The sequence below is a fragment of the Chelonoidis abingdonii genome, chromosome 5, assembly GCF_003597395.2.
Source record: "Chelonoidis abingdonii isolate Lonesome George chromosome 5, CheloAbing_2.0, whole genome shotgun sequence".
Classification (NCBI taxonomy): domain Eukaryota; kingdom Metazoa; phylum Chordata; order Testudines; family Testudinidae; genus Chelonoidis; species Chelonoidis abingdonii.
Window position 1 is genome coordinate 56,607,531 of NC_133773.1, and position 26,879 is coordinate 56,634,409.

The following is a 26,879-nucleotide window of genomic DNA, read 5'->3' on the forward strand; positions in this document are numbered from 1 at the left end:
AGTTTTCTTAAGTCCTTCATACTGGAACTGAACAGTAAGTCTGACTGACACAATCAACTACTGGGACAGAATAACCTTCCACATTTAACAACAATGCAGGCTCAACTAACTACCCTGCTGCTAACAAAACAAAAAGCTAATTGGAGAATGCAATTATGTGATTATTTACAATAAGTTAATATGAATATGCTTGATGAAAGGAGGAGCAAAGGGAGTTCCAACTGTCTTGCCTGTGGCAGTTGGAAGGAACTGAAGGCAACGGAACTGAAGACTATTATATAAACTCACACTGCTTGTTCTGTTCCAGGGGGAACATGTGTGCCGCTGCAGCAAGTACAGCTTTCCAGAGGGTTTTCACTTCAAAATCAAGGGCATTTATATGCCCCAGAAGCTGGCAATCTGTATAGACACTTGGAGAAACACTGTTCTAAGTGACAGCAGCATGTTCCCCAAGAGTGCTCTAGGCACCAAGAAATCAATGAAGTAGAATGGAAGCCTCCAGAGTTAGATTATTTTGACATAGCTGAATAGATAGGTACCAATTCTAAAGTTTCCAGTGTTTTAAGATAGGGACATCTTTCTTTAGAAGTTTTAATAAACTTTTTTTAAGAGATTGAGAATTGTGTTTAGCCAGAGGACTTATCTGTCTGATATGTAACAGAGGGAGAGGGAGCAGAGGTTTAACTCAATGGCATCCTCTATTGGACACTGCCAAAGATACAATTTGATGGGCAAGTGGTTCTATGTTTCTATCATATCTTACACTTTAAATTGTAATTCTCTCAAGCTGGTTTCCAAGGTGTATATTTTGAGGTCAAGCTCATGTCCCGCCTTATGCCTCAGTTTCCCATCTATAAAATGGAACTAATAATATTGACCTCCTTTGTAAAGTGCTAGATAAGAGCTAGATATTATCGTTATTAATAATAATGATTTGTCAGATTAACATAACTCTTCAACTCTATGCATATTTATAAATATTTTGGAATATGTATTATTCACATAATGGAAAAGAACTGAAGGGCTAATAGATCAGTGCACATTCAAGGTAGGTTAATATTGAAATACTCTACCTAGTTGACTGCTAAAAAGTGCCCTGGCTACTCACTCCCACATGCTTCAAATGTCTCACATATATTACATATCTTGGACCTGCTAGGATTTTATGTTGCTAATGGAAGTAGGATCTTTTTAGAGGCAGTACTTGTGAGACTTTGATGGTGTTGGTTGACACAAGGATTTCATTTGATGTAGTGCTGGCATGGCTAAGATGGAAATATATCAAAATGGTGATGGCCACTGTAGCTTTCTCTACATGATGGAGTAATGTGCTTTAGAGATGGGTTAGTTCTAAAACACACTAATGTGTTGTGCATTAATTAGCTCGTGTAGACCCTGATGGTTTGCACTAAAGGTTCCCTAGTATGCTTTAATATAGTATTCTTTCAAACATTAAAGTCACCGGAATTTATTGAACCGATTAAGGTTCAGTGTTAGTGTGCATTACTCACCATGTAGACAAGCCCTGTTTCAGAGGTAGGTCAGGTTGTCAAGGCACTTGGATAGATTCATCTTAGCTGAAATAGGAAAGCTCACTGCACTCCAGTGAGGATTCGACTGCCACCTCCATGCATGTTTCATGCTGGGAAAGTGCAGCTTTAGTACCCAGAAAGAAATTCAGTGCTGGCTGCAGCAGGGTGTTTGCCAGATTGATAACTTTACTCAACGGAGTTTCTAGCAGCAACAATAATTATTAATCAATGAATTTATACTGTCACATTGTAACAAGGAGGTAAGGCAGCATTTGAAGTAATGGACTCTCAGACCTCTTAGACCTTTAAAGATCACAGGTCAGAGCCTGTGCTGCATCTCTTAAATATACTTATGCTTTGGAATTGAGACATTTTTTCAAGTGGAAACCTGATTATAGTATTTTAATAAGCTTAATAATTAATTTAATGTATTTATAATCCTGAACTTTAAGATCTGTGGGGCAAAGCCCATGTTCTTGTATTTATTTGTATAATGACCAGCACAATGGGAGCCTAAACCTGATTTGAGCCTCTGGATTCTACTGGAGTATGACTATGAAATAATAAAATAGATTTGAAAGACACTGGTACAAAGGTGATAGGAAGACAATCATATTGTATTGGTATACTTCATTTGGGGGAAATGAAAGTTTGTCTTCCATTGATAAAAAAGGGAAGATCCAGGGAAAGATGGCGTAAAGTCTGAGCTATTTATACAATACCCAGTGTGGTGATTTCCTGCTCTTACCAAATGTTTAATTCTAACTGAATGAGTAAGGAGTGCATTTTAGTGCAACAGTGGAAAAGAAATGTACTGTTGTCGGAAACCAACTAGGAAGAATCAGCTGTGAAAACAGCTAAAAGACTGTTACACAAGGCTGTTTCTTTTGGTTCATACCCCTTCTTAGCATTTTTGGCACACGGGAATACCACAGCGCATGGGTGCCAAAACAATCCAGCACAGGCACGGATGGAAAGAGGACTAAAACCCTGCTACCAATGAGGCGAGACGTTTTGCAGCCAGAGGGATGGGAACTCCTCCGAGAGGAAATGGCTGACAATCAGAGGAAGTGGCACTAGAGTACAACAGGTCAGCCAAAGACCTACTGGGCCTGGAGACAGGCACTCCTGTGAGTCTCTATCCATTTGAGAGACACCAGAAGGAATGGACTAAAGTGGTTGTGAGTAGTGCAGTGACACCAAGATCATACAAGATGATTATGCAAGAGGGACAAGTAATCTGAAGGAACAGGAGACACTTATGAGCCAGCAGATACAACACCCAGAGAAAGCCTACAGAAATATAGAGATTATCACAGAACAGAAAGACAGAGAACAATCTGGAGGCCAACTCCACAGACAAATAGTTTGCTAGACTCGGAGATCGGTGACAGGAGGAGAGAGAAAGGCAGTGTGATTGCCTGTCGAAGAGCTCAACTACCTCACAGACAATGGAGCCAGCTGAGTGTGATAAAGGAAAGACTCCAACATAGGTATGTGGTAGTAACTTCTGCTGAAGGCACATGGGGTGAAGGCCTGGGTGTCAATTATTTGTTTTTAATGTTTATATTAAAATGTTTGTAAAACAAAATGGTGTCTAACAATTAGGGTCCTAGGCAAATCACAATTTCATGGAGGGCATGGAAATCACAAAAATGCCCCCAAACTGCAATTTTTAGAATATTACCTTACAGTGCTGTGCACATGCCTGTGTGGAAGACCAGACTGCTGTGCACAAACTTAGACAATGTCAAGGATGGAATGAATTACCGGCAAGCGTAGTCAGTTACAAAGGGAGAATGAATGTCACCTGCAAACTTAATCAGTATTCTGCAGACACACTGACTAAGTTTGTTGATGAAATTCATTTCATTATTAAAATTGACTGTTTGCTAGTTAAATTCATTCTGTGCATATTTTGTGAAATTCAATACTTTTCCATTTACACTGTAATTAATTTTATTTTTAAAATAGTGATTTCCAGGAGGCCCTAATCATGATCAGTGGAACTGGAGTCCATATTCCATGCTGGGACTGTTATGAACAGGACACTTGAGAAACTGGAGAACAGGTGCAGTAACCAGGAAGCAACTCAACCACATGAACAGAGCAGTACCCGGAGTTTAATAAAGTTCCTCTTGTTCAACTTAACCTTTATTTAACTTCACTCTGTGTTAATGAAACAGGACCTGTAACTGTTATACATGCCGCTCAAACTCTGTGGCAGGTGAGAGTGTTCACAACTGGATGGGGAGCAAGTGGTAGTGTATACTGGCCAAAAGTATTTAGGAAGCACTTGCCTTGAACAAAGAAGACTAAGGGAAGAGGCACTATTTTTTACATTTCTCAATCTATGGCCCCGATCTTGCCCTCATTACTCAGGCCTACTGAGTTCAGTTGATACTGTTTAAGAGTTTGGTTCAATATTTTTTCACCACAGGAACTCTGTTTCAGCACAGACTGTGGTGTGTAACTGAGCAAATACACACGTACATGGCCTTTGCAGAAGGGATTCGGAACGCATCCTATGCTGTACTCTGAGGCTGAAATGTGTAGAAAGGATACCTTTTCATTCTGTTGATCCCAGCACAACTTCCCTTTGCACAGCTCAAGAGTGAGAATTGTGCCGAACTGCAACTATTTGCTCCTAATGAACGGAGGGTATATTTCCACTTGGGGTAGGGGGGTGCAATTCCCATCTGGAGCTAGCTTTCAGGGAGCTAGTATACTAAAAATTGAATGTAGCAGTGGGACCAGGCTAGCCGCCCAGAGCATTGACCCACTGCTGGATGGGCTAGCCACCCTCCTAGACACATACTTAGAGTATCAGAGGGGTAGCCATGTTAGTCTGGATCTGTAAAAGCAGCAAAGAATCCTGTGGCACCTTATAGACTAACAGACGTTTTGGAGCACGAGCTTTCATGGATGAATACCCACTTCGTCACATGCATCCGACGAAGTGGGTATTCACCCACGAAAGCTCATGCTCCAATATGTCTGTTAGTCTATAAGGTGCCACAGGATACTTAGACTAGCTAGTCCCTGGGCTTGCAGTGCTGCAGCTACCATTTTTAGCTCTCTGACTCCATGAGAGTTAGCTTAAGTATGGGAAGATTCCCCTCCAGCTGGGAATCACCCCTTCTTCTCTCCCCGCCCCCCGCCCCCCGCGTGTCCACTGTCTCTCAAGTTCATTAGGAGCACGCTCTGCCTCAGGAAACCACTTCAATTTGACAGATGGGAAACTGAGACACAGAGCAGCACAGCGATGTGCCCACGGTCACACAGTGAGTCAGTGGCACATCTGGGAACAAAATCCTAGTTTTGTGTCTCCCCTGCACTGAAAGCTAGACGAGTTCTCCTCGCCGGGAAGAAAAAGCTAGAGCTACCTGGCTCCTGGTGGCTCTGTGCACGCATAGGGAGCTGGAGAGGGTGGAGCCCCCAGGGACAGGTCCCAGCAGTGGTTAGATGTGGGATGCAGGTTGGCCCCCTGCTGTTGCACTAGGATGTGTTGGGGTTCGGCTGGGCGTTTGCTTGGGCGACTGATGCAGCAGGAGCAGCCAGACTCGCTCTGTCTCCCCCGTGGCAACGTAGCGGGCTGAGGTAAAAAATCAGCAGGTTCCGGGTTTAGCCCAGAGCGCTCTGCTGCACCTCAACTGCTGCCGCGGCAGCCCGCAGCCAGCCTGAGCCCTCCCCTCTCGCGCACGCCTACCCCGTCCCTGTCCCGTCCCCCCCGCCCTGCGCGCGCGCGGCTTTCCCCAGTGCCTCTCGGTGACGTGAAGGGGCGCGCGGTGGCAGCACCTCCCCGCGCGCTGCTTAAAAAGAAGAAAAGAGGGAGCGAAACATGAGAGCCGTAGTGAGCTGCAGCCACCGCCGGCCGCGGAGGAGACATAACCCCAGCCAGGCGGCTGCTACTGTCCTACCTAGAGAACATCCTTTCTATGGGACAACAAGTGAACTGCTGCCGCCGCCACCGCCGCCTCACACTGCAGCAGGGGGGCACCGCTTGGCCCAGCTCTCACCACCAGGGCGCAACAGCACCAATTACTAAATCTGTGTCCCTTGCACCATTTTAACCCCACAACTCCTGAGCATCCTCCCACTAAGCCGGTTTTTTGGAGGGGGTGGGGGGAGTTCTTTGCCCTTTAGATTTTTTTATCACCATCACTCTCCAGCCCTCCCCCCGTTTTGGGGGTGCTGATTCCCTGCTTTGAAGTGCAGAAAGAAAATCAGTTGTGGGGGGGGAGGTTTGGTTTGGTTTTTTCACTCACACGGTCCAAGGCATGATGCTGAAGATGCTCCCGTTTAAACTGCTGCTGGTGGCCGTGGTTCTGTGCTTCTTTGAGGGGGATGCAAAGTTTGGGGAGAATGGAGCAAGGAGGAGAAAGTGCCTGAATGGTAACCCACCGAGGCGCCTGAAAAAGCGAGACAGGAGGATGATGTTCCTGGAACCTGCCAGCGGAGGGGAGATGATGTGTCGTGGCTTGTACCCTCGTCTGTCCTGCTGCTCCAGGACTGACAGTCAGGGGCTGCTGCACATTGAGACTAAGGTAGGCACCACATGAGGCTTTTTGCATGGATGCAAACTCACTGCTAACCTGTTGGGTGGTGTCTAGTTTGATCTAGCAACATGAGTTTGACCATTACTGGTTGGGAGGGTGGAGTGGTCTCATAAAATGGAAGCGTTAAAGCTATTCTGGTTTATTTCCTTGAGAGTTACATAGACCTCGCTCCAGAGCTGTTCATCCGAAGGCAGGCTTAGTCAGTTGGGGAGGTATTTTTAAAAGAAAGTTCTCTCCTTCTTACAACGAAGAGTTTTTACAAATTTGCGAGTTTCCGTGAGATCTTTACAAATCTCACTAATTCAGATCGTCCCATCTTGCTCAAATCAGCAGCTCGGTGCACTGCTGCATGTTTATTGGCAGTGCCCTTTTCTTAAGAAACATGGACTTCAGCTACAAGGACCCTGTGCTGAGGGGATGGCTTGAGAAGAAGAAAGACTTGAATGGCTTTTTTGGATTAAGTTTGTGCATTGGCAGCAGTGAAACTGTGAATTAACTTGACGGTGGTTTCCGGTTTATTTTTCTGGGGGTAAAAAAGCATGTACAATGTTCTCCACGTGTTTGGTCAGTAAAGGATTTGGATAGTAGATGGTGCTGGTGCATCTGAGCTTAGTGATCTCCAGTGAAGGCTCTTGTGTTGCACATGATTACCTGTATCAGCTGAAAGGGACTCCACTCCTATTGATTCTCACACAGAATGGCATGAGATATTTGCCTTTTCACACTGTGTGACAATGCATATGCTTAATTTAAAATTGAGTTGCTTGAAAAGAAGTCTCTCACTGGAATTTTAAAATATTTAATTTATGCTTCCTTTAGTAGCTTAATTTCTATTTGTTAATGTGTTTGCGATTTCTTTAAGTTGTTCATATATAATTCCGCAGGATCTTATTGGATAAGCAGGGCAATGATATTAAGTGTGTACACAGAGAGGGAAATTCCTGAATAATATCATTAAGAATCACTGCACGTGAAATAAACTATCAGGTGTCTTCTCCTCCCCTTCACCCCCTTCACTTTCCCCCTCCCTAGTTTAGGTTTAATTAAGAATTCCTCAGTTACAACACTGTAGTTGTCAAGGTCTGAGAGACTCTTGGAAAACTTGTGTTTCAGTCTTGCTGGCCCAAGCATAATAAAAAAAATACCCAGCCTGAATCGAATTTTTATGCTCAGTTCACGGTAGATTTCACTCCATTCTCATGTAAACAGCTTCTACGAATCAACATATGTGGCTGGGTGGTATCTCTCACTTTGTTTTGTAACAAAAAGCCATATTGCATCATTTAATTTGCTCAAGTCATGCAAATAGGAAAAAATCAATAGGACAAAAAGGGGTCGACTTCTCCTCCTCCCCACTAAACTGCTGCCCACACACAGAGTCCTGTTGCTTATGGCAAAAGAATAACAACAACACCATTGTGTTTGTTAGTTGGTTCACTAATGGGTGAAACTGGAGAACATCATTCTCCTTCAGTCCCTAGCTCTGTCCAAATGTTCATGCCTTTTGAGGGAGCATTTGTCCTACCCCCTCTATTCCCAGATGAGTGAGAACAGTCTTACTGCAGGTTTTCAGCTGCAGCTCTCTCTTTATTCTTACCATATGCAGCAGTAGTTTGAGATTCAGGGCAGATATATTTCTTCATGCTGTCCAGAACCAGTGTCATTAAGCTCCTGTGTGGTAATTCAATTAAACTACAAAATAACTACATTCAGATAACCTTAAAAGCCTAATTGAAGAGCACAAAAGTCAGACTAAGGACTGGAAAATATGTCCTTAACTCACCCTGTTTGTAATATATAGGTATTGCAGCACATATGTTACATGAGATCACCCACTGTTTGTAGACCCCTGGTGAATTAAAGATGGAGTTAAGACAATTTTGAATTTCCTAGCTATTGTAGGATTTTGTCCCTTCCTGTTTTTGAATATATCTTGTTTAATTTTTGTTTTGTATATAGTAATAAATCCTTGAAGTGTATCGAGTTTCAAAACAATATACCATAACATCTATTTCTAAGCATTAAAACTTACTTTATAAATATAGATTTATCCTTTTTAGTAGATATTATTCTAAAAGGTTTTAAAGCCACAGTATTTATCCATTAAATGTCAATGGTTACAGCTATCTTAAATCTGTTTTATCATGTAAATATCTATTTAGACAGTTTTCCAAAATACATGTCATTTATACTTGGTATAAGTAGTGACCATTCCACAAGAGACATTACAGTATCATGCAAAACACTTGGAGGGAAATTTATAAAAATTGGGGTATTGACACTATATTACACAAGGGCTCCAAAAGCTGGACACTAAGCAGGTCTTTAATCTGATATAGAGTCATATTAATCCACAAGATTGAGTGTCCATGATATTAATAGGAATCTGAACATTAGCTTTTTGTAGAGCAATCTGAGCTTGCTCAGCAGGCATTTTCAATTTCAGATTAGCTTCTTGGTTAAGATGCTGTGTGTCAGCCCTGGGACAATTTTATGATCAAATTATTGATCCGTCTTTATGATGACAATACTTCCAGTCCCTTAAGCATAGCAAAGCAGCAATAAAGGGCACTGCTTTAATAAACAGACAAAATTAGACTGTCTCTAGTAATATTTTTGCATAATGTTGGCATTTAACTCTGTCTTCTAGCTTACTAGAATATCCTCATTTCATCACTAGGTTTACTAAAGCCAGAATCAAATATTGTGACACCAGAGTTTTTGAAGGTTTGCATATAGCCAGATAGGCACAGAAGTCCTCTCTACTTTGGATGGTTTCACAGCCAAGGCTGTCAAGGAATGGGTGAAAAATAATTGTTTTCAAGTGTGCCCTTTTACAATCATTTGTTTGCTCTGGCTCTTTCATGAACAAAGGCTATTGTTGAACACATCCAACTAAACAAATAACTCATCTTGGGGTTCCTTTAACAGCTGCCTTGGTACAATGATCTATTTACATATTAGCCTAAAATTGAAACTGAACTCTTTAATGACATAATCCAGCACTATAGTACAGAAGAAACATATGTTCAAGCCAACAGCTGAACAACCTTGTAGGCATATGATTTTTAGAAATAATTGCTTGTATACCAAATACAGTTTAATTAAACATCTTAATTCACTGTCATATATTTTCACTGTTAACATCAAACCCACACTGTTTTTTGTCAAATAAAAATAACACAGGGTATGCAAAACAGATTGCTATATTACATTTTTAGAATTTCAGTCTCTTGTGTCTTTCTGTTTCTCTCTTTTCACTATTTTTGTTGTTGATAAATCAGCCTTGTAAGCTGTACTTTCCTGTATTCCAGTATTTATCTTACCTTTCTTCTACCAGTCTTACTTTCCTGTGGCTAGAGATTAAAGGATGATCTTACAGATGTTGTAAATTAGTCAGCAGCAGACATAATCATTGCTATGCATGCTGCAATAATGTTTGGAAGTATTACATGTTTTCCACAGCAAACCACAGCAAATTTGATGGTTTCACATATAACTTTTAAAAATTGATAAAGGAATTTAGTTTGCATTTCTTTAAGAGACCAAATATATTGTCAATTTTAAAAGTAAAGGTCATTATTATATGTTCACCAAAAATACTGTGTTCTAAACAGTGTTTCAGCCTTGGGCTAAATCTGTTTAATTGACTTCAGTAAGACTATTGATTTATTGAAACCAAAGCTAGAATGATGATTCTATCTACCTTCAAACAGGTATTTCTACTGCAGACCTCACACAGAGCAAAGTTTTACCATCCTACTATGCTCACATAGCATGAAACTTAACATAAAAAGATTGTACTTGATTTTCAGATAATTTATTGAGTCCCATTACCTAATCTTTTGATTAGTTATTATATGACCAAGACACATTCCAAAAATTGAGAGCGGGATTAAATTCCTCGGACTAAAATCAAACCCTTTGTGGATGGCAGCTGGTCAGGAGGATTAGGATCCTTTTATTTTAGCTTTAGCTATTAAAATAGAGTCAAGCATTTTTTACTTGAATATAACTGGGGAATTAAATGCATTTTCCACAAGGAAAAATAAATTAGCTTTTGACTTTTTGTATTTTTTCTCATCATGTGCACTGGTACCTTCCAATAGAACTATGGCAATATGCCTGCATTAGTTCTGGGGTTAATTCAGTAAACAAGCTCAAAATTTACCTCTTTGATTATTGACCTATGCTTCACATACCATTACCACCAATGTATCCCAGTACTTGGATGAGATTAGCTTAGACATGAAGACAGGTGATTCTAGTGGACAGAGGAAAGCACTTTGAAGAGTCTGCAAACATGGTGTAGTTTCCTTGGTGGTAAATACACACACAAAATAGGGCAATTCAATCCATAGATTAAGAGTGCTCCTGGATTCCTCACTGATGCTAAGCTCTCACATGTCAGCATCCACAAGTTGTCTAACCTCTGTGGTTGGCTAGGAGACTCTGTTCCACCATGGTGAACAATGGCCTGGTCTTTGTTATATAGACCTTTGTCACTTCACATATGGACTACAGCAATGCAATATACCTAGGCATGAAGCCATCAGCCTGAAGGAAATTCCAGCTGGTACAGAATGTGTACTCAGAAGCATGGGCTACCATGCGCACATAAGACCTATCCTCCACTGGTTTCCTATAGAAGAAAATGAAGTTCAAGATCATGGTTGTTATCTTCAAGGCCCTCAATGACCTGGGTTCAGCATATCTAAAAGGATCAGCTAAAATTCCTGGATGAAGACCATGGCTGACAACTCTGCTCCTCAGGCATAATGAAACTTTCTACGATAAAGGCAAAGATCATCTATGCAGGAAACTGAGCGTTCTCGGGGATTAGTCTGAGACTGGAACAAACAGGAAGAACTAAGGGCCAACATTAATCTCACCACCTTCTACTCCAAGTGCAAGGTGTGCTTCAGCTTTGCCTTCTCTCATACAAATATGTTATCAGTGTGTACACTTAAAAAACAAAACAACCCCATACCAAAACACTGCACTGCACACACAATTCTCTTATTGTGGAAAGGACAAGAGAGAGAGCCAACTACACATGACAGATGTTAGTCATGTCGCTTAATGCACTGCTAGAGGGCACTCAGATACTATGATGATGATGATGATGGCAATATAAGAACTGTACAGAATAGACTATTTAGGGTCTGATCCTGCAGACTCAAACCAGAAAAACTCTGAAATTAATGAGGATTCTACCAGAGAAGGCAGGCCAAGTACTGTTCTACTTACTGACATTAGTGGGTCCAATTGAAGCCAATGGGACTACTTTGAGCCACTGCTTGTTTTGGGGGATGGATCCTTTGGCAGCACATGGAAGGGCTGAATAGGGCATCATTAATTTCATTTTCCTGAAGAGGGTCTGGCTTTCAAAAGTTTGAGAAATGCTTAATTTAAAAATAAAAAAAAAATATGTAGGTTTATTCAGAATTAGGATTGCTGCAATTAATATTTTGTATGTGATTTTTAAAATGCCATATTATTGCTAATATTTTGTCTGCCAGATTTAAAACAATAAAAAAGCACTCTCAGATATTTGGGAGCAAAGTTATATGATTCTCATTCAGAAATAAAGTGATGAATTCAAAATTATATTACTGGCCTTAGGCATTCTAGATGATTGATGAGCTGTGGAACAGCAATTATGAGTCAAATTATGGGCCAAAAATCTCCATGCAAGTTAAATTATTTGATTTACCTAGGGTAATTTAGCAATATTATTGCATGTTTTCTGAAAGGAACTAATCAATGTTGTTACAGTAAAATGAAACATCACAGAGTCCTTCACAGTGTGAAAAACAGTAATATCAAATCCACTTTGAGATCTGAGAACTTGCACAGTAGAAGAAAGGTTGTATAAAATGTTTGTAGCATCACTTTTTAAAAAATATATATATTAGAATTGTTTATAATTATGCTTAATCAGTAATAATGAGATGCTGTGCTTTATGTTCTGATAAGGCCTGATCCAGCTCACAGTAGCTTCATGAATGCTGGATTGAGCCATAATGTAATTTTGGGTTGAGCGATTGAAAAGCAAACCCTTAGTACCCTGTGGTTTACAATTAGTTATGAAGTGCATAATATTACAGACTAATAATGAAGAATGTGCTGCTTTCTCTTAACATTTTTTTTCATGGTATGCTGACATTGCACTCCCCAAGCTCTTGTGTTTACTTATACAAATTATCAAGCCTGGTGTAGTGCTTAAGTATTAAGGATAAAGTTAAAATTGAATAATAGGACAAACTGTACGTTAAGGAAAAATTCATATTTTCTATTTCATACAAACAGAAATTGCTGAAAATCTAACGGTTTCTCTACCAACAGTTTACATTGGCATATGTATGAATATAATTGCATTTAAAAGCAGAAAACTCAGAGGAATCCCTTGAGAATTCCACCACAGGAGGTTCAGTAGTAGGCTCACAGTACAATCCAAAGCCTGCATATTTTATAAATACCTGGAGATTGTTTTTCTAATGTGTTCTGACTTTAGAAATTTAGTTTTAAATCTTTAGGGAACTCTTAATATGAGCCTCTTATGCAAGTAATTTAGACTTGGAAGTTGTATTTTTCAGCATCACCTGTAAGAGAAGCGGACATAGGGCCTCTTCCTGCAACCCTCACTTATGCCAGTAATTCTTATTTATGTGTGTATTCCCAATGATCAAGAATTACTCACACAATTAAGAGATTGCAGGCTTGAGTAGTGGGAGTAAATTAATTTGCATTTGGAAAGAGAAGCACTTGTTAGTACTCTAAAATCTGATGATTTATTGCACGTAATTCTCTTTCATAGTATTAATTTTTCACTTAGCATGGTGACTTAAAATATGGCACATTTTACTGATTCATAACTGTACTGGTTACATTAGCATGATTTACTTACATTATTTCAAAGAATCTTTTTGTATAAGACAGGGAAGTAGGTCATGTGTTTATTTGTCTCTGGTTTGTGGCTTGCAGATATTTTCTGTTACCAACAACACAGAATGTATGAAGCTACTGGAAGAAATCAAATGTGCACACTGCTCACCACATGCTCAGAACCTATTCCATTCACCTGAGAAAGGGGAAGCATCTGAAAGAGAACTAGCTCTTCCCTTCCTGTGCAAAGACTATTGTAAAGAATTCTATTATACTTGCAGAGGTCAAATACCAGGTAAAAACTATAGCAAAATAATGGACTAAAAAAAGATGTCTAAATTTAAATGCTCTCTATTGCTTAAGAAATCTTGGATCAGATTCTGCAGTCTTCCATCAGGAAAACCCCAGAGACATTAAGAACTGTAGAATCAGGACCATGAAGGTAGATCTTTCCTATTTAAGTGAATATTTGGGTTTTTTCTTTCCAGCCTCCTCTTGAATTTCTTCCCAGCCTCCTCTTGAATTTCTAGAAAAAACAGTGATATATGTGATAACTTTTCAAATCACCAGAATATTTATTTATTCTCTATATTGAAATTTCACTTAGTTCACCCAAAGCATAAAAACAATTAGCCAACCATAATAAAACTCTTCTAACTGATATGTTGCTTTTAAAGTGAAAAAAAAGAGAAGCTGTAGTATAAAGATGTTGAATATTTAAGGTGTCCTTTTCTGGTTTGGTAATCACATACATTATTGTTTTTAAACATATGCACCAGAATTCAAAGCCCACTGAAATCAGTGGGAGTCCTTCCACTGACTTCAATGCCCTTTGAATCAGTTCCATGATGCTGTTAACAACATGGAACCAAATCCCGCTCTTAACTGATCCTGAAGGGCCCTGCCATAGTCACGGGGTTTACCTTGGCATAACTGAAAGCGGAATTTGGCTTATGGTGCCTATAGCCATCACATAAATGTTATCTTTACACAAGATTGACAAGATGCCCTACAAAGATAGTTGCATTTTAAATAACTTAAAATATTGTCTTAAAAGATTATTATGTTAAACAACATCATCAGTAATTACAGGACTAAAATAGGTATATAATTATGATTGCCCTTTCTTCAACTGTTCCTCTCTCTTTATCCAAACACTGTTGACACCACAGAAAAAAGTTGAACTAGTGGGATGTTTTTGAGCAGTGAACTTTAAAATAAAATAATGTAGTTCTGAGTTAGGTAAGATCATGACAAACCTGTGAATAATCATTTATAACATGAACAGTTCTGTAAAACTGTAACATAAATCATCAGAGCTGTGTAATAGGTATGTTTTTTAGTGGGCAATGCTTTTATTGCTTATGTACAGTATGTACTTTGTTTTCTTTGAACTCCCAGGGGCACGGGACTTTTCTGTAGTGTTCTCTTATTGACTTGCAAAAACATTTTGAATAGAGTTGATTTTTCCCTTTGGTGTGGTTTAACATGTATCTAAACCCATTCAAATATAAAAATATTATTATTGTCTTTATAAACTACAGAGATGTTTCTAAGGCCTTCTTAAACCAGCTGTTTCTTGCTCTTTATCACGTTCCCCAGAGCAAAGCAGAATAGATCATAGTTGCCAAGACTGCCTGCTGAGCAGAGATAACAGAGTAGATACTGTAAACGTTTGGCCCATCCTGGAAGCCACCACAAAGAGTATTATTTAAATACAAGTTTGTAAGTAACCCAAATGATGAGTGTATTCTGCTGAACATTTACATCATCTGTTCATTAGAGTCTAAGTTTCTGAGAAAAATGCTCTGTAGGGAAAAAAAGTTAAGGAGGGAGGAGGGGGTAGAGAGGGAATGGGCTGAGCAGCACAGGAGCTACAGCCTCAGGATCCTCACTCCCCAGATCAACATATGTGGTGACGAATGACAAATTTATTTTTCTACAAAGTTTGTGTATATGTAAAACTGCTGAAGTGCATCAAGATGTCAAGTGCTTTTTTGACCACCCAGGTTGCCTTGAAAGATAACCAGATGAAAGCATAACTTTAGCACTGGACAGAGCACTGTGCTTTGCAGGAAAGAGCTTACAAGCTAGCTAGAATAGGATTTTTCCTACATCAATCAGATGCTAATAATCATTCTAAATACTTGTTCTGAGAGTGGGCTGCACTAACAAAAAGTTGTTGCATACTTATGTTGGACAGGGTTAATTGATTTGTTTGGCAGAGTGGTCATTGGCACATGTATTAATATTTCATGAAGGTATTGAGATTCAGGTCACACTTTTGTGGAAAGTGACCTATAGAATTCTAGTGTCCTTCAAAATATATATGTACATTTAAAAGCAAATTCATAGTTCATTTGAGTTTTATAATCCACGTGTGAGATCTGTGTTTCCCATTTGAAAGTTTTACAAACTTGACTAGTATTGAAAAAACAAACAACAAGAACCCACAACCTATGCTTCATTATTTAGATTGCTTAACATGAACTGCAAAGAACAGGCTCCTGTGAGGCAATGTGGCTTGGAGGAATGTGCACAGGGCTGGGAGGTAAACAGGCCTGAGTTCTAATCATACCCTATGAGTGACTCACTGTTTGTCACTTAGCACATCAATTAATGTTTCTCCATCTGTGCAGTGGGAAGAATACTACTCAACTAGATCACAGGGGAATTACAAGGAATAGTTGGTGATGGCCAATATGCTTTTACTCCATAAAGTGATATAGGAATGATAAGTATTTTTTATTGACTAGAGCTGGTGAGCAATTTTTGGTTGAAATGAAATTTCAACTTTGGAAAAAAAAACATTTCTTTTTGTTAAATTGTAGTTTCATTTTCAGACCAGCTCTATTACTGACTAGCATCAGAAATCCATCCACAGTTCTCTCTCTATCTGCAAGTCAAAAATATTAGAGGGTACTTAGCCTTATGGGACTGATTTGTTAAGAAATACCTATGAAAGTAGTACATTTTCCCCACTAATTATGAGCTTGAGTTTGCATTTTTATGCATTCAAAATTCCCACTTACTTCAGCAGGAGTTTTGAATACACAAGGAATGAAGGATCGGGTCCACTCTCCCCCCGCCCCCGTTTTTGCACAAGGTCAAAATATATATAGTAATCTGTATACAAATAATACTTGGAAAAGTTGTGTGGATATGTACTACATGAGAATGTAAAGAATGGCATAGAAGCTCCCTGTTTTATCTCAGATGTCTAATCTCATTTTAGCATCTGAACTTTACATAGAAGCTCAGTCTGAGTGAGTGTTGGGGCACTGAATTTAAGTCTGTTAATGTAATTTACTTAATTATTATGAATTTTAAGTTTTGTAAGGTGCTCTTAGATCTTGGATGGATGGACCTATTGTCTATTTTTCTTACATCTAAATAAATAAAGGGAGGATTTATTCTCCCTTCAGCCAATAGCATTAATGCCAATGGAAACCATATGCACTGAGGAAAAACCTATCCCTGTCTCCACAGCCACAGAAGGTTCTGACATCCAAGCTGGGGAAGGATTTTGGGGTAGTCAAATGTAAGGGGAAGAACAGTGGCAGACTAGGGCTAGAGACAGATATTCTATTGCTACACTATCCTCCCCTCCCACAGAAGAATAGATGCATTAGGACAATGGAGGCTGTTGAAGCCTGAACTGAACCAGCTCTGTTACTGACTAGCACCAGAAATCCATCCACAGTTCTCTCTCCATCTGCAAGTCAAAACTATTAGTAGGTACTTAGCTTTATGGGACTGATTCATTCACAGAGTGGCTCCACAACTGCTCTATGGCCTGGGGAGAGGATTCTTTTCCTTTCTTCCACAATGTATCCTCAGTGCCCAAATCCAGTAGCCAAGCTGAAGATTTGCCACAAATAAGGGGCCTACATCCCTTCTTTGAATTAGAAATCACATTTTTCTTCACTTTTGAAGCACCAAATGGTATCATGGAAGCAAACTGACATTAGCTGGGGTTCAACATCTTACCTCTTTCCTTGTTCCCATTATTCTTGTTTTTAACAGAAATTGGTTGTGGTGATTGTGTGCAGGTCCAGCTCCAGATGTTACCAAAGTCAGAATCTAGAAGTGGATTTTTAACCAAGTGGCATTCAAACCAAAATGGCAGAAATGTTGGGAGAATAACCACTCCCTGCACTGTAATTCCAGGAGTACTTTCATAGTTATTTGATATTTGCTAAAAAATGTCAAGGGCTTACAGTGTGGCTGTCTCTAGTGGAGGCTGCAACAGTTCCACACTGCTGCTGGGTGTATGCAGGCCCATTACCACACACCTGAAAAATCCACTGGGATTAAGTTGTGTGACCACCTGACCTGGTAGTCTCCAAAGGTTTCAGCAAGGGAAGCATTTGGCTGGAGTCACCTCAGTAACATAGCTAAGAGTTGAGGGGAGTGAGGTGAGCATGTTTTTTTGTCAACAATTTCAGATGTGAAGCTAGAAATCTGGTCACTTATACCCCCAAAAACTTTTCAAAATCCATCATCATGGAACAAAAACCACAAGGAAACAGAACAATACTTTCCCTAGTCATTAAAAATATATATATTCTCTATCTCAATGAAGTTAGCAGGAATAAAGTCATTAAGTCAGATACCCAGCTGGCATAAATCAAGGTAGCTCCATTTAATTCAGTGGGCTAGACATTCATGCTGTGCACAGCCCAAGAAAGGGGTGAGTGGTGTGTATTCTGGACTTGACCTACTCCAGGCAAGGTACAGGCCCAGGATAATTTACAGCAGGCTCCCCATGATTGTGGTGGGTAAAGCCTGGAGCCAGATCAGAACCTGACTCAATCAGTCCACTGAAGACTCCTCTTTAAAGTTACAGAAAGGGAGAAGAGGCATCCACTGAACAAGATGCCAAAGGAACAATTTGAGATGTAGGAGTAACCAGAAAGTGATGAAGGTTACAAAAGGTGAGGAGCATGGTCAATGGGTTGAAAAGCAGCAAGTTAGGTTGATAATAGTTGGAGATATAGTAGAAGATTTCATTATGAAGATGATATTAGGGACTTTGGTGAAAGCTGTTTCAGTAGAGGGAGAAACCAGATTAAGAGTCTAGAATGGAGCTGAAGAAGAGGAATTCCAGACAGCAGTTGTAGAGAGTATGTTCAGTGAGTTTGGAAATGAATGGGAGAAGAGAGAATGTAGTTGGAGAAGTAAGTGGGGTCAAGGGTGATTTTTTTTTTATGAAGAGGAAATTAGAGCATACTTTTAGTATGAAGGGAATGAACCATTGGAGAATGTTGGATTGAGGGAAAATGTTAAAAAAAGGAGAGTGGGGAGTAGGGAGATCAGGATGGGAAGAAGGAAAGGGGTTGCTGGGGCAGTTGGAGCAGTTAGAGGAGGAGAGCAAACAAGAAATCTCAGTTTTGGTGATGAGGGAAGGAGAGATGGTGATTTGGAGAAGGAGTTAGAGAGAGAAGAAGGAAGGTCCTATCAGATCTTGTTGATTAAAAAAATCAGTGACATCCTGACCTTAGAGAGGTGGGAGCAATGGAAAGGTTTAAGAGAGGGGGCTGTGGTTGCAACTTTGCAATGGCAGAATTGAATGAGAATGCAGAAGTGGCGCTTCTTGACTAGTGAGATGGAAGAGCTGTAGGAGGAAAGAATGAATTTGTAGTGGTAGAAATCAGCATGGTTGAGGGACTGCCATCCAGGATGCTCAGCTGGATGAATTCAGGAGCAGAGGAAGTTGTTAGTGAGTGAAGCCAAGGCTGAGGGTTGGCTGGGTGACCTTGCAATGGAAGAGAGGCTAGAAGGAGTCAAGGGTGACAGAAAACATAGTGAGATAGAGATGAAGGGTGAGATTGGGGGAAGGAGGAAAATAGCTTCTGAGCCTGGAAGCTCCAACCTTCCCTAGCAAGTTTTGGATCCATGATTGATTCCCAAATCCACATAATGGGTTTAGATCTAGATTTCTTGATCCCTCAACTTCAGGGAACTTGAGATCAGATTCCTCTCTATTTTTACCATTCATTTTTCAAATATAAAGAAATATAATGCCCCCGGGATTCTAGCAACACAAGAGAGACAAAATGAGCAGAGCAAATTGGTCATTGCCTGTAAGGTTCTTTAAAAACATAGCAAAAGATAACAGAAATTCAGAGAACCACGCTTTACAGCCCTTAGGCATAAACCCCAGAGAAGTCAGTAGTAGTGTGCTTTACTAAGAATAGAGTAAAACTGTAGGATTTTGACCCCTTATATAATGTAAATATTTCTTTATTGAGACAGTTTGCATATCTGATCTAGTATATGTAATATATGGCAGCGAATTTTTTTAAGTAAATGCTTTCTTATTACATGGCAGAATAAAGCTTAAGGGCCAAGTTCTGCCTTTTTATGCATGTGCAGACTCCCGTTGAAGTCAATGGGAATTGCACAGACATCCCAAGATAAATTGACCTTAATTGGATGGAAATATACAGAGTGAGATTTTGAAAAGTGCTCAAAGTTGGCCTAACTCCATTAATTTCCATGGAAGTAGTTAGACCAACTCTGAGCACTTTTCAAAATACCACCCATTATGCACAATTGGAGTTGCCTTATAGAGGCACCATCCTTTTTTGACAACTTAGCAAGTTCATCCATTGACACTGTAGAGTTTCAGAGTTCAGTTCAAACCCCAGTTTTTAAAAACAGAGTTATAGAATATGAAAAAGGAATGGGCTTGTTGAATGGCAAAAACAAGTTCAGTACATTTCATACTTGCTTACATGCTAAAATACTTCATGATACAAATAGCCACAGGCATAAAGTCAATCACTTTATGTATAAGTAAAGAACATTCCATATGGCATCGGTTAAATGAGTTTGCATCTGACTGTTATTAGAAATGAACATATACTGGCTAAACAGTGTGATCCACACATACTCCCATTTATTCTTATTGAAGACAAAATTTCAGAATAAAGAAATGTGTCCTTAATAAAAATGGCACATTACTACATGCTCGATTCCACAGCTCCAAATATCCATTGCACTTAGCTTGATTGTCTGTTGTATGTAGAGAAAGAAATCACTAAGAGCTCGGTTGTGCCCTCTGAAGTCAAATAATTCAACATCAAGATTCTGGATTTGTTTTGGGTCTAGCTTGACATCTACAGACCCTTGGAATACTGTTCTGTGTTTATGTCACAATTAATCTTCACTTATTCCATATGAAAATTATGTATCTTATTTTCTCATGCATTTCTTGTGCTAGTTCCTATAAATTAGAAACAGCCACTAGCAGATGATATTTGCTGAATCTCCAAATTCATGCCAATGAAACCTTCATACCACAACACACAATCATGTGTTCCAAATTTTATTTTCTATTACCCAAAGGCAGAATTTGGCCCATTATTTGGAATGACCTGGATATTTATTTATTAAAGGAGGATTCATATGAGAAGAATACATGATTGTGAGTTGAAGTCCAAAAGTTTTATTGACATAAGTTTGGGATAACTGCATTACTTACAAGTGGAGAAGTTATATGAGAGTTAGCTGATGATCCCAACTGAGTGCCAATGAAACTTTTATAGTATATACTGCATCATTATTAATTCTGTATATACCATGGCCCAAATCCTGACCTATGCAAAGTCTCCTTTTGCATTGCTCTGGCAGTGCAAAGGGAACTTAAAGATGTTCTAAACCAGACTACCTTGCTGATTTTATTCAAAACCCCACACACTATATATAATGGGCCAAATTCTGCCTTCTGACGTACACATGAGCTTGATAAAGAGGATTAAAAATGGGTGAAACTTACTAGAAATAGGTCTATGGGTAGAAAGTAATAGTCTTGCTGTTATTGGAATGTATTAAAAAGTCAACAGCAGCACTGTTCTTCCTCATAGATCTCTATTTCTTTTCTTTCTTTTTTTTTCCCTTCTGGTTTTCAGACTCCTTCTTTAAATAACCCCAAACCTAAAGAACTACTTTCAGCTAAAGACAGTTTACAGGACTCATACACACTTGCTTTAGATAGGCTACAGGTATAGCTACAAAAGAGGATGAGGCACTCTCTCTTCTTCGGTGCTGGAGAGTGAAGAACTAGTCTGTGATATTGAACCTCAGGTTCTCCTGTGCTAGTGCAGATTACTAACCACAGAGCTGTAAGGATACCTGAATATAAATGAAGTTCTGTTTTATCCTCAGTCCTCTCTTTTTGAGACAACTCCTCATGCATCATTTATACTGACTGTCTTCTGGTGCCCAATGCCTCATGAAGTTTTTAAGATATTGATATGAAGTTTTTACATCTTTTCATAAATCAATGGAAAGTACCATCATTTATTTGATTGGCAGTTAGCAACCTAAAAACAAAATGAAAACCAGTACTCTCTAATATAATGTTGTTAAAATAATAATGCTAAGGGTCAGCTATAAACTAAAACAGCAAGAAAAAGTTAAGTTAAGGTTGCAATAGCTTGAGCTTTACAACACATTGTCCTTCACTAGTGGGGTCTGCTGACTTCAACAGGTGCATGGCCGCTTTAACTGAATTTTCCCTCATGTTTTTATGACTGACCCTTAGTATCATTTTAACATAGTAGTTTTTTTCCTGTTTAATCACACAAAAGGTATTACTCCATCTATCTGTGTTTAAAGACAGAACTTTGTTTAAAGTGCTTATTTTTCCACTCAGAATATAACCCATTTGAACATTAGGTTGAAGGCACAAAAACCTGCAGCCTTGGCAATACACTAAACACTTTTATGCTCTTTTACATTTTTAAGGGTTTCTCCAAACTACAGCTGATGAGTTTTGCTTTTACTATGCAAGAAAAGATGGTGGCTTGTGCTTTCCAGATTTTCCAAGAAAACAAGTGCGAGGCCCAGCTTCTAACTATTTGGACCAGATGGAAGAATATGACAAAGTGGAAGAGATCAGCAGGTTCATAAAGATAAATGCTGTTTAATCTAAAAAAACTGACAAATCCTTGTGGTTTTCACAGTGAATCAGCTTAGTCTGTACTTATGCTCAGCAGCTGTGTGCTCCAGATGTTATTTTCTTCTGCTGCTGTTTAAGTGCCTTTTTTTTAAATCACATTAGCTAAGATACTTTTGATATGTGGGTAACCAACAGAGTATTATGATCCGGGCTTCTCTGTGATTCATACGTATTTCATGTGTGTCATTTTGATCTGAAATTTATTACTAATAGTTCACAGCAGTATGGAAGTTCTCTCTAGAATAATTTATTAGCAAATCTGTTTTTATGCATATGGCATTTTTTTCTCTTGTACATTTTCCACTACTGTGAATAAATTGGATTATGTTATTTAAGTATATTGCTCCAAAATAAGGAAAATTTTATCAAATTCTGAAGTCATTGGGATTTGCAATGCTTACTTTAGGAGAGAATTTTCCTATACAAATTTTACTTTCCTCTCTGTGAATTTTGCTGTCCCTCCCCTGGCTCTCAGATCTCAGGCTACTTTACTTTAACTCCCAGCTATATAAAGCCAAATTTTGCTCTTGGATGTACACAGGTTACTCTCATTTACTTCAATAGGAGTGGCCACAGTGCATCTGAGGACAGAATATGGTCTTTAGAATTATCCTTGTAATACCACTTTAGGAACCTTGTATTGTAGTCCTCAGAGGCAATGTTATGTGAAAGTTCTGTGAACTGTATCTATTGCAAAATAATAATAATAAAAAATCTCACTTTTTTCTCTGATTTCTTTAGAAAGCACAAGCACAACTGCTTCTGTATTCAGGAGGTTGTGAGTGGTTTGAGACAGCCTGTTGGTGCAGTGCACTGTGGGGATGGATCACATCGTCTCTTTATCCTTGAGAAGGAAGGATATGTGAAGATTTTCACTCCTGAAGGGGACATAATTAAGGAACCGTTTTTGGACATACACAAGCTTGTTCAAAGTGGAATAAAGGTTGGAATTCTTTTTTTATTTCTCTCTCAACATCTACTTATATTTTAATCTAATTATTTATTACCCTCCCTGTATGTGGCTATTCATTTAAAATCAAAACCATGGGGAGCATCAGCAATTTTTTTCAGGAAAATATTTTAATTTAAAGAAAAAGTATTCTAAATAGAAGATAAGGAGCAAATATGAAATATAGTACAGTTCCAGCCAATAAGGAAAGGGAGCATAATGAAGGAGGCTGCTTTCTTTGGCTAAGTAAAGGGGAAGGACATGATTATAAGAACTGTCTTCATATTTTTCTCTGTGCTTTTATTGTTTCCTCCCCTTGAATGTACCAGAGGATGTACAGTACCAGGATCACAAAGTTATCTCCACATTTACATCCTTTGGGCCTGATTATGCTACTACTGAAGTTTGCCAAACTTTGGCACTGACTTCAGTGGGAGCAGGCTTGAGCCATTTAAGGAATTATTCCCCCTTGAATCTTTTGGTATTACCAGTGGTTATTATAGAAGCATACAGAAGGGGGAGCTGTCACTACACCATCCAAGAAGGAGGGGAAGCTATCCTGTGTTTTTTAGCATAGGGGGAGCTGTGCTTCCCCTCCCCCTTTCTTCAATCCCTGAGAACTACAAAAACTGCCTATTGTCTGTGGTATAATCTAAAAATGTGCAGCACACAACCTGTACCCTAAAAAATGTTATTGCACCTCTAAACGTATGTCTACAGATTAGCGAATTTTTCTAGTGCTGATCAAGCTCTTATTAAAGCACTGTGCACAGAGACTACTATTGACTTTAATGGGAGCTGGAATGGGGCCCTGATGATTGGGCAATGATGTGACATTATTATTCCTGGAGATGATGGTTTTCAAGGCAGTACTTCTAGATACGACAATAAAATCATGGGATAAGTAAACTTAAGAGAATCCAAAGGCTACCAGGTGATATTTTAGTCAGAACCCATCTATATTTTATTCCAATATTTACTTATTGTGTACATGTTTATGCTGATAACTCAGCTGAAATCCGACTATGCAATATGTAAAATTGGAATTAAGCTTTGTAATCAGGCTTTGCATCAAATAACTGCAATTTAACTTCATAAAAAGCCTCTTTACCTGAAATAACTCATGGACTTGCTTCAGTGAAATGAAAACAAAATATGAAAATGAGCTATGTTGATCTAAATTACTTATTACATGATAAATAGGCTTTTTGTGCATCAGCTACAATGCCAACAGGCCGGTTTCAGACAGACTTTTCTGAGAGAGTGTTTGGATAATTTTGGGTTTGTTTTGAAACAGAGGAATAAATGCAAAATACAGTAGTTTCTTTCAAACAAAGAACTAATTTCTATGATTTTGTGATTTATTGAACCTTGCCTTTGTGCCTATGCGGATCGCCTTCAGCTACTGAGCTCCAGGACAAAAGAGGAAAAAAAAAAAAGACAAAATACACAACAAATATAAAAGGAGCATGTTCTGGTGTGATGTGGTGTTCTGAGTGTCTTTACATCATCGTGATGGGCATAATATAAAGGCCTAGTTGCTATTAACAGAGATATACTAGACAAGGTGGCCGACCTGAGCCTGAGAAGGAGCCAGAATTTACCAATGTACATTGCCAAAGAGCCACAGTCATTCATCAGCCCCCCAGCAGCTTCCGCCACCCTCTCCCACCCACCCACCAGTAGCCCCGCCAATCAGCACCTCCCCACACCTCCTGATCAGCTGTTTTGTGGTGTGAAGGAGGCTCTGGGTGGGAGGAGAGAGGAGTGAAGGCACAGCAGGCTCAGGGGCGGAGGCAGAAAGAGGTGGAGTGGGGGCAGGGCCTGTGGCAGAGCCAGGGGTTGAGCAGTGAGCAGCCCCCGGCACATTGGAAAGTTGGCACCTGTAGTTCCAGCCCTGGAGCTGGTGCCTACATAAGGAGCCACATATTAATTTCTGAAGAGCTGCATGTGGCTCTGGAGCCACAGGTTGGCCACCCCTGTACTAGAGAAAGCACCACAATTTTCAAAATTGGGGTAGTCTCCCCTGGGTCTATATTGAGGCACCTGAATAAGTGGCTTGGTTTTCAAGAAGTGCTGAGCACCCAGCAGCTCCCACTAAAAATTAATGGAAGTTGCTAAGTGTTCAGCAGTTTGAAAATTAGCCCACTTATTTAGGCATATAAATACAGATTTAGAGAAACTAACTTTAGACTCCTGATATTTCAAATCTTGGCAAAGCGTTTATAAGCCTGAGTTTGGGATGGCTGCATTACTAATGAGTGGTGAAGTAAATACATGTGAGGCAGTCAAATGTACATGATAACTGCAATTTATGACATGGTTCTGCAGTTTATCACATGGATATCACCAAACCATGTGTTGTGAATACTCACACAAGCACTCCTATACATCTCTTTTCTCATATATACTGTATACACACATACTTCACTTGGTTCACACAGGAACCCTCCCAAGCCAAAAAACAATGAATCCAGTGGCACCTTAAAGACTAACAAATTTAGTCGGGACAAGCTTTCATGGGTAAAAACCCCACTTCTTCAGATGCATGGAGTGAAAGTTACAGATGCAGGCATTGTTATACTGACACATGAAGAGAAGGGAGTTACCTTACAAGTGGAGAACCAGTGCTGACAGGGCCAATTCAGTCAGGCTGGATGTGGTCCACTCCCAATAACTGATGAGGAGGTGTCAATACCAAGAGAGGGAAAGTTGCTTTTGTAGTGAGCCAGCCGCTCCCAGTCCCTATTCAAGTCCAAATTAATGGTGTTAAATCTGAAAATGAATTTTAGTTCTGCAGTTTCTCTTTGAAGTCTGTTTTTGAAGTTTTTTTGTTGAAGGATGGCTACTTATAAGTCTGTTATAGAATGTCCAGAGAGATTGAAGTGTTCTCTTACTGGCTTTTGTACGTTACCATTCCTGATGTCTGATTTGTATCCATTTATTCTTTTACATAGAGAGTGTCTGGTTTGGCCAATGTACATGACAGAGGGGCATTGCTGGCACATGATAGAATATATCACATTAAGGCAGAAGTTGTTACTGGGAATTATAGCAAATCATTATAGGTCAGTATGTGTTTGCATATGTCCTAGAAATACTGCAGCAGTTAGCTATTGTCTAATGTTCAGAGACGTATCTTTAATAAGCTAAATTAAAGGTTTTTAAAAAGGTAAGCAATGAATAGCCAATTCTAAAGCACAAACCCAGACTTAGCTTTTTGTGCCTGCATGTTGCACACAATGGAACAAATTCTCCTCTTGGCTAATACTAGTACAACTCAATTAATATCAATGGAAAGCAGAATTTGTCCAAATAAGTACTTTAGCCCACTATTTAGCCAGTCAGATCAGACCATTAAATAATTTCAGTTAATTCCTAGATGATTTACACCTGGGTACTCTAATTTCCAACAGCTTTCTGGAGAGCACAGTGTTAAAAAAAATTATGTGTGATACATTAGGTATGAATCACCCTTTTGTCAAGAATCCTCCCCCCTCAGCCTGTTCCACCTTTCCATAGCCCTAACTGACTCATTCCATTTGACCAATCTACAAAAAAGGGGAGATCAGTCAGCACTGGGAAAGAGTCACCACCATAGAGCCAGTAATGCTAATTTAGCTGGAAGACTGGGAGCAAAGGAAAGAGAAGCAAGAAGCCAAAGACCGTCCAGTTAGAGGGAATGATGGGTGTTCTAGTGCTTTCCAGTGGGTGGGGGACTTGAATGGGTGGAGGCCTTTTTGCATTCTGCAGAGGAAGAAGGAAGGAGAAGTAGCTGGAAGCAGGACACTAGTTGACAGATGGGGAGAGGCAGGCAGGAGAATGCTGAAAATGAGTACACGCAGCTTAACTGCACTAATAGTTATATAACAACCAATAACTTGAAAAAGTAGAAGTGAACAAATAAAACCAAATATTCCCTAATGATTATTTTAAAACAGGAGTTCTCAAACATTTTTACAGAGTATATCATCATAACAGAA

At 39.4% G+C, this 26,879-nt stretch overlaps 2 protein-coding genes across 3 annotated transcripts in view; one reads left to right on the forward strand and one right to left on the reverse strand.

Moving 5' to 3' along the window:
* Positions 1–5,396: 5,396 nt before the first annotated feature.
* The window catches only part of HHIP (hedgehog interacting protein), a 96,739-nt gene continuing 75,256 nt past the window's right edge, over positions 5,397–26,879 (forward strand). For both annotated transcript variants that reach the window (XR_012655958.1, XM_032780279.2), the window contains exons 1-4: positions 5,397–6,079; positions 13,079–13,274; positions 21,734–21,890; positions 22,689–22,890. Coding sequence is in view for 1 of the 2 variants with exons in the window: in XM_032780279.2 (XP_032636170.1) it covers positions 5,813–6,079; positions 13,079–13,274; positions 21,734–21,890; positions 22,689–22,890 (822 nt within the window). In the remaining variant the exon portion in view is untranslated. The remainder of the gene's footprint in view (positions 6,080–13,078; positions 13,275–21,733; positions 21,891–22,688; positions 22,891–26,879) is intronic.
* The window catches only part of ANAPC10 (anaphase promoting complex subunit 10), a 265,850-nt gene continuing 252,238 nt past the window's right edge, over positions 13,268–26,879 (reverse strand). Inside the window, exon 7 of the transcript XR_012655959.1 lies at positions 13,268–13,505. The gene's annotated coding sequence lies outside the window, so the exon portion shown is untranslated. The remainder of the gene's footprint in view (positions 13,506–26,879) is intronic.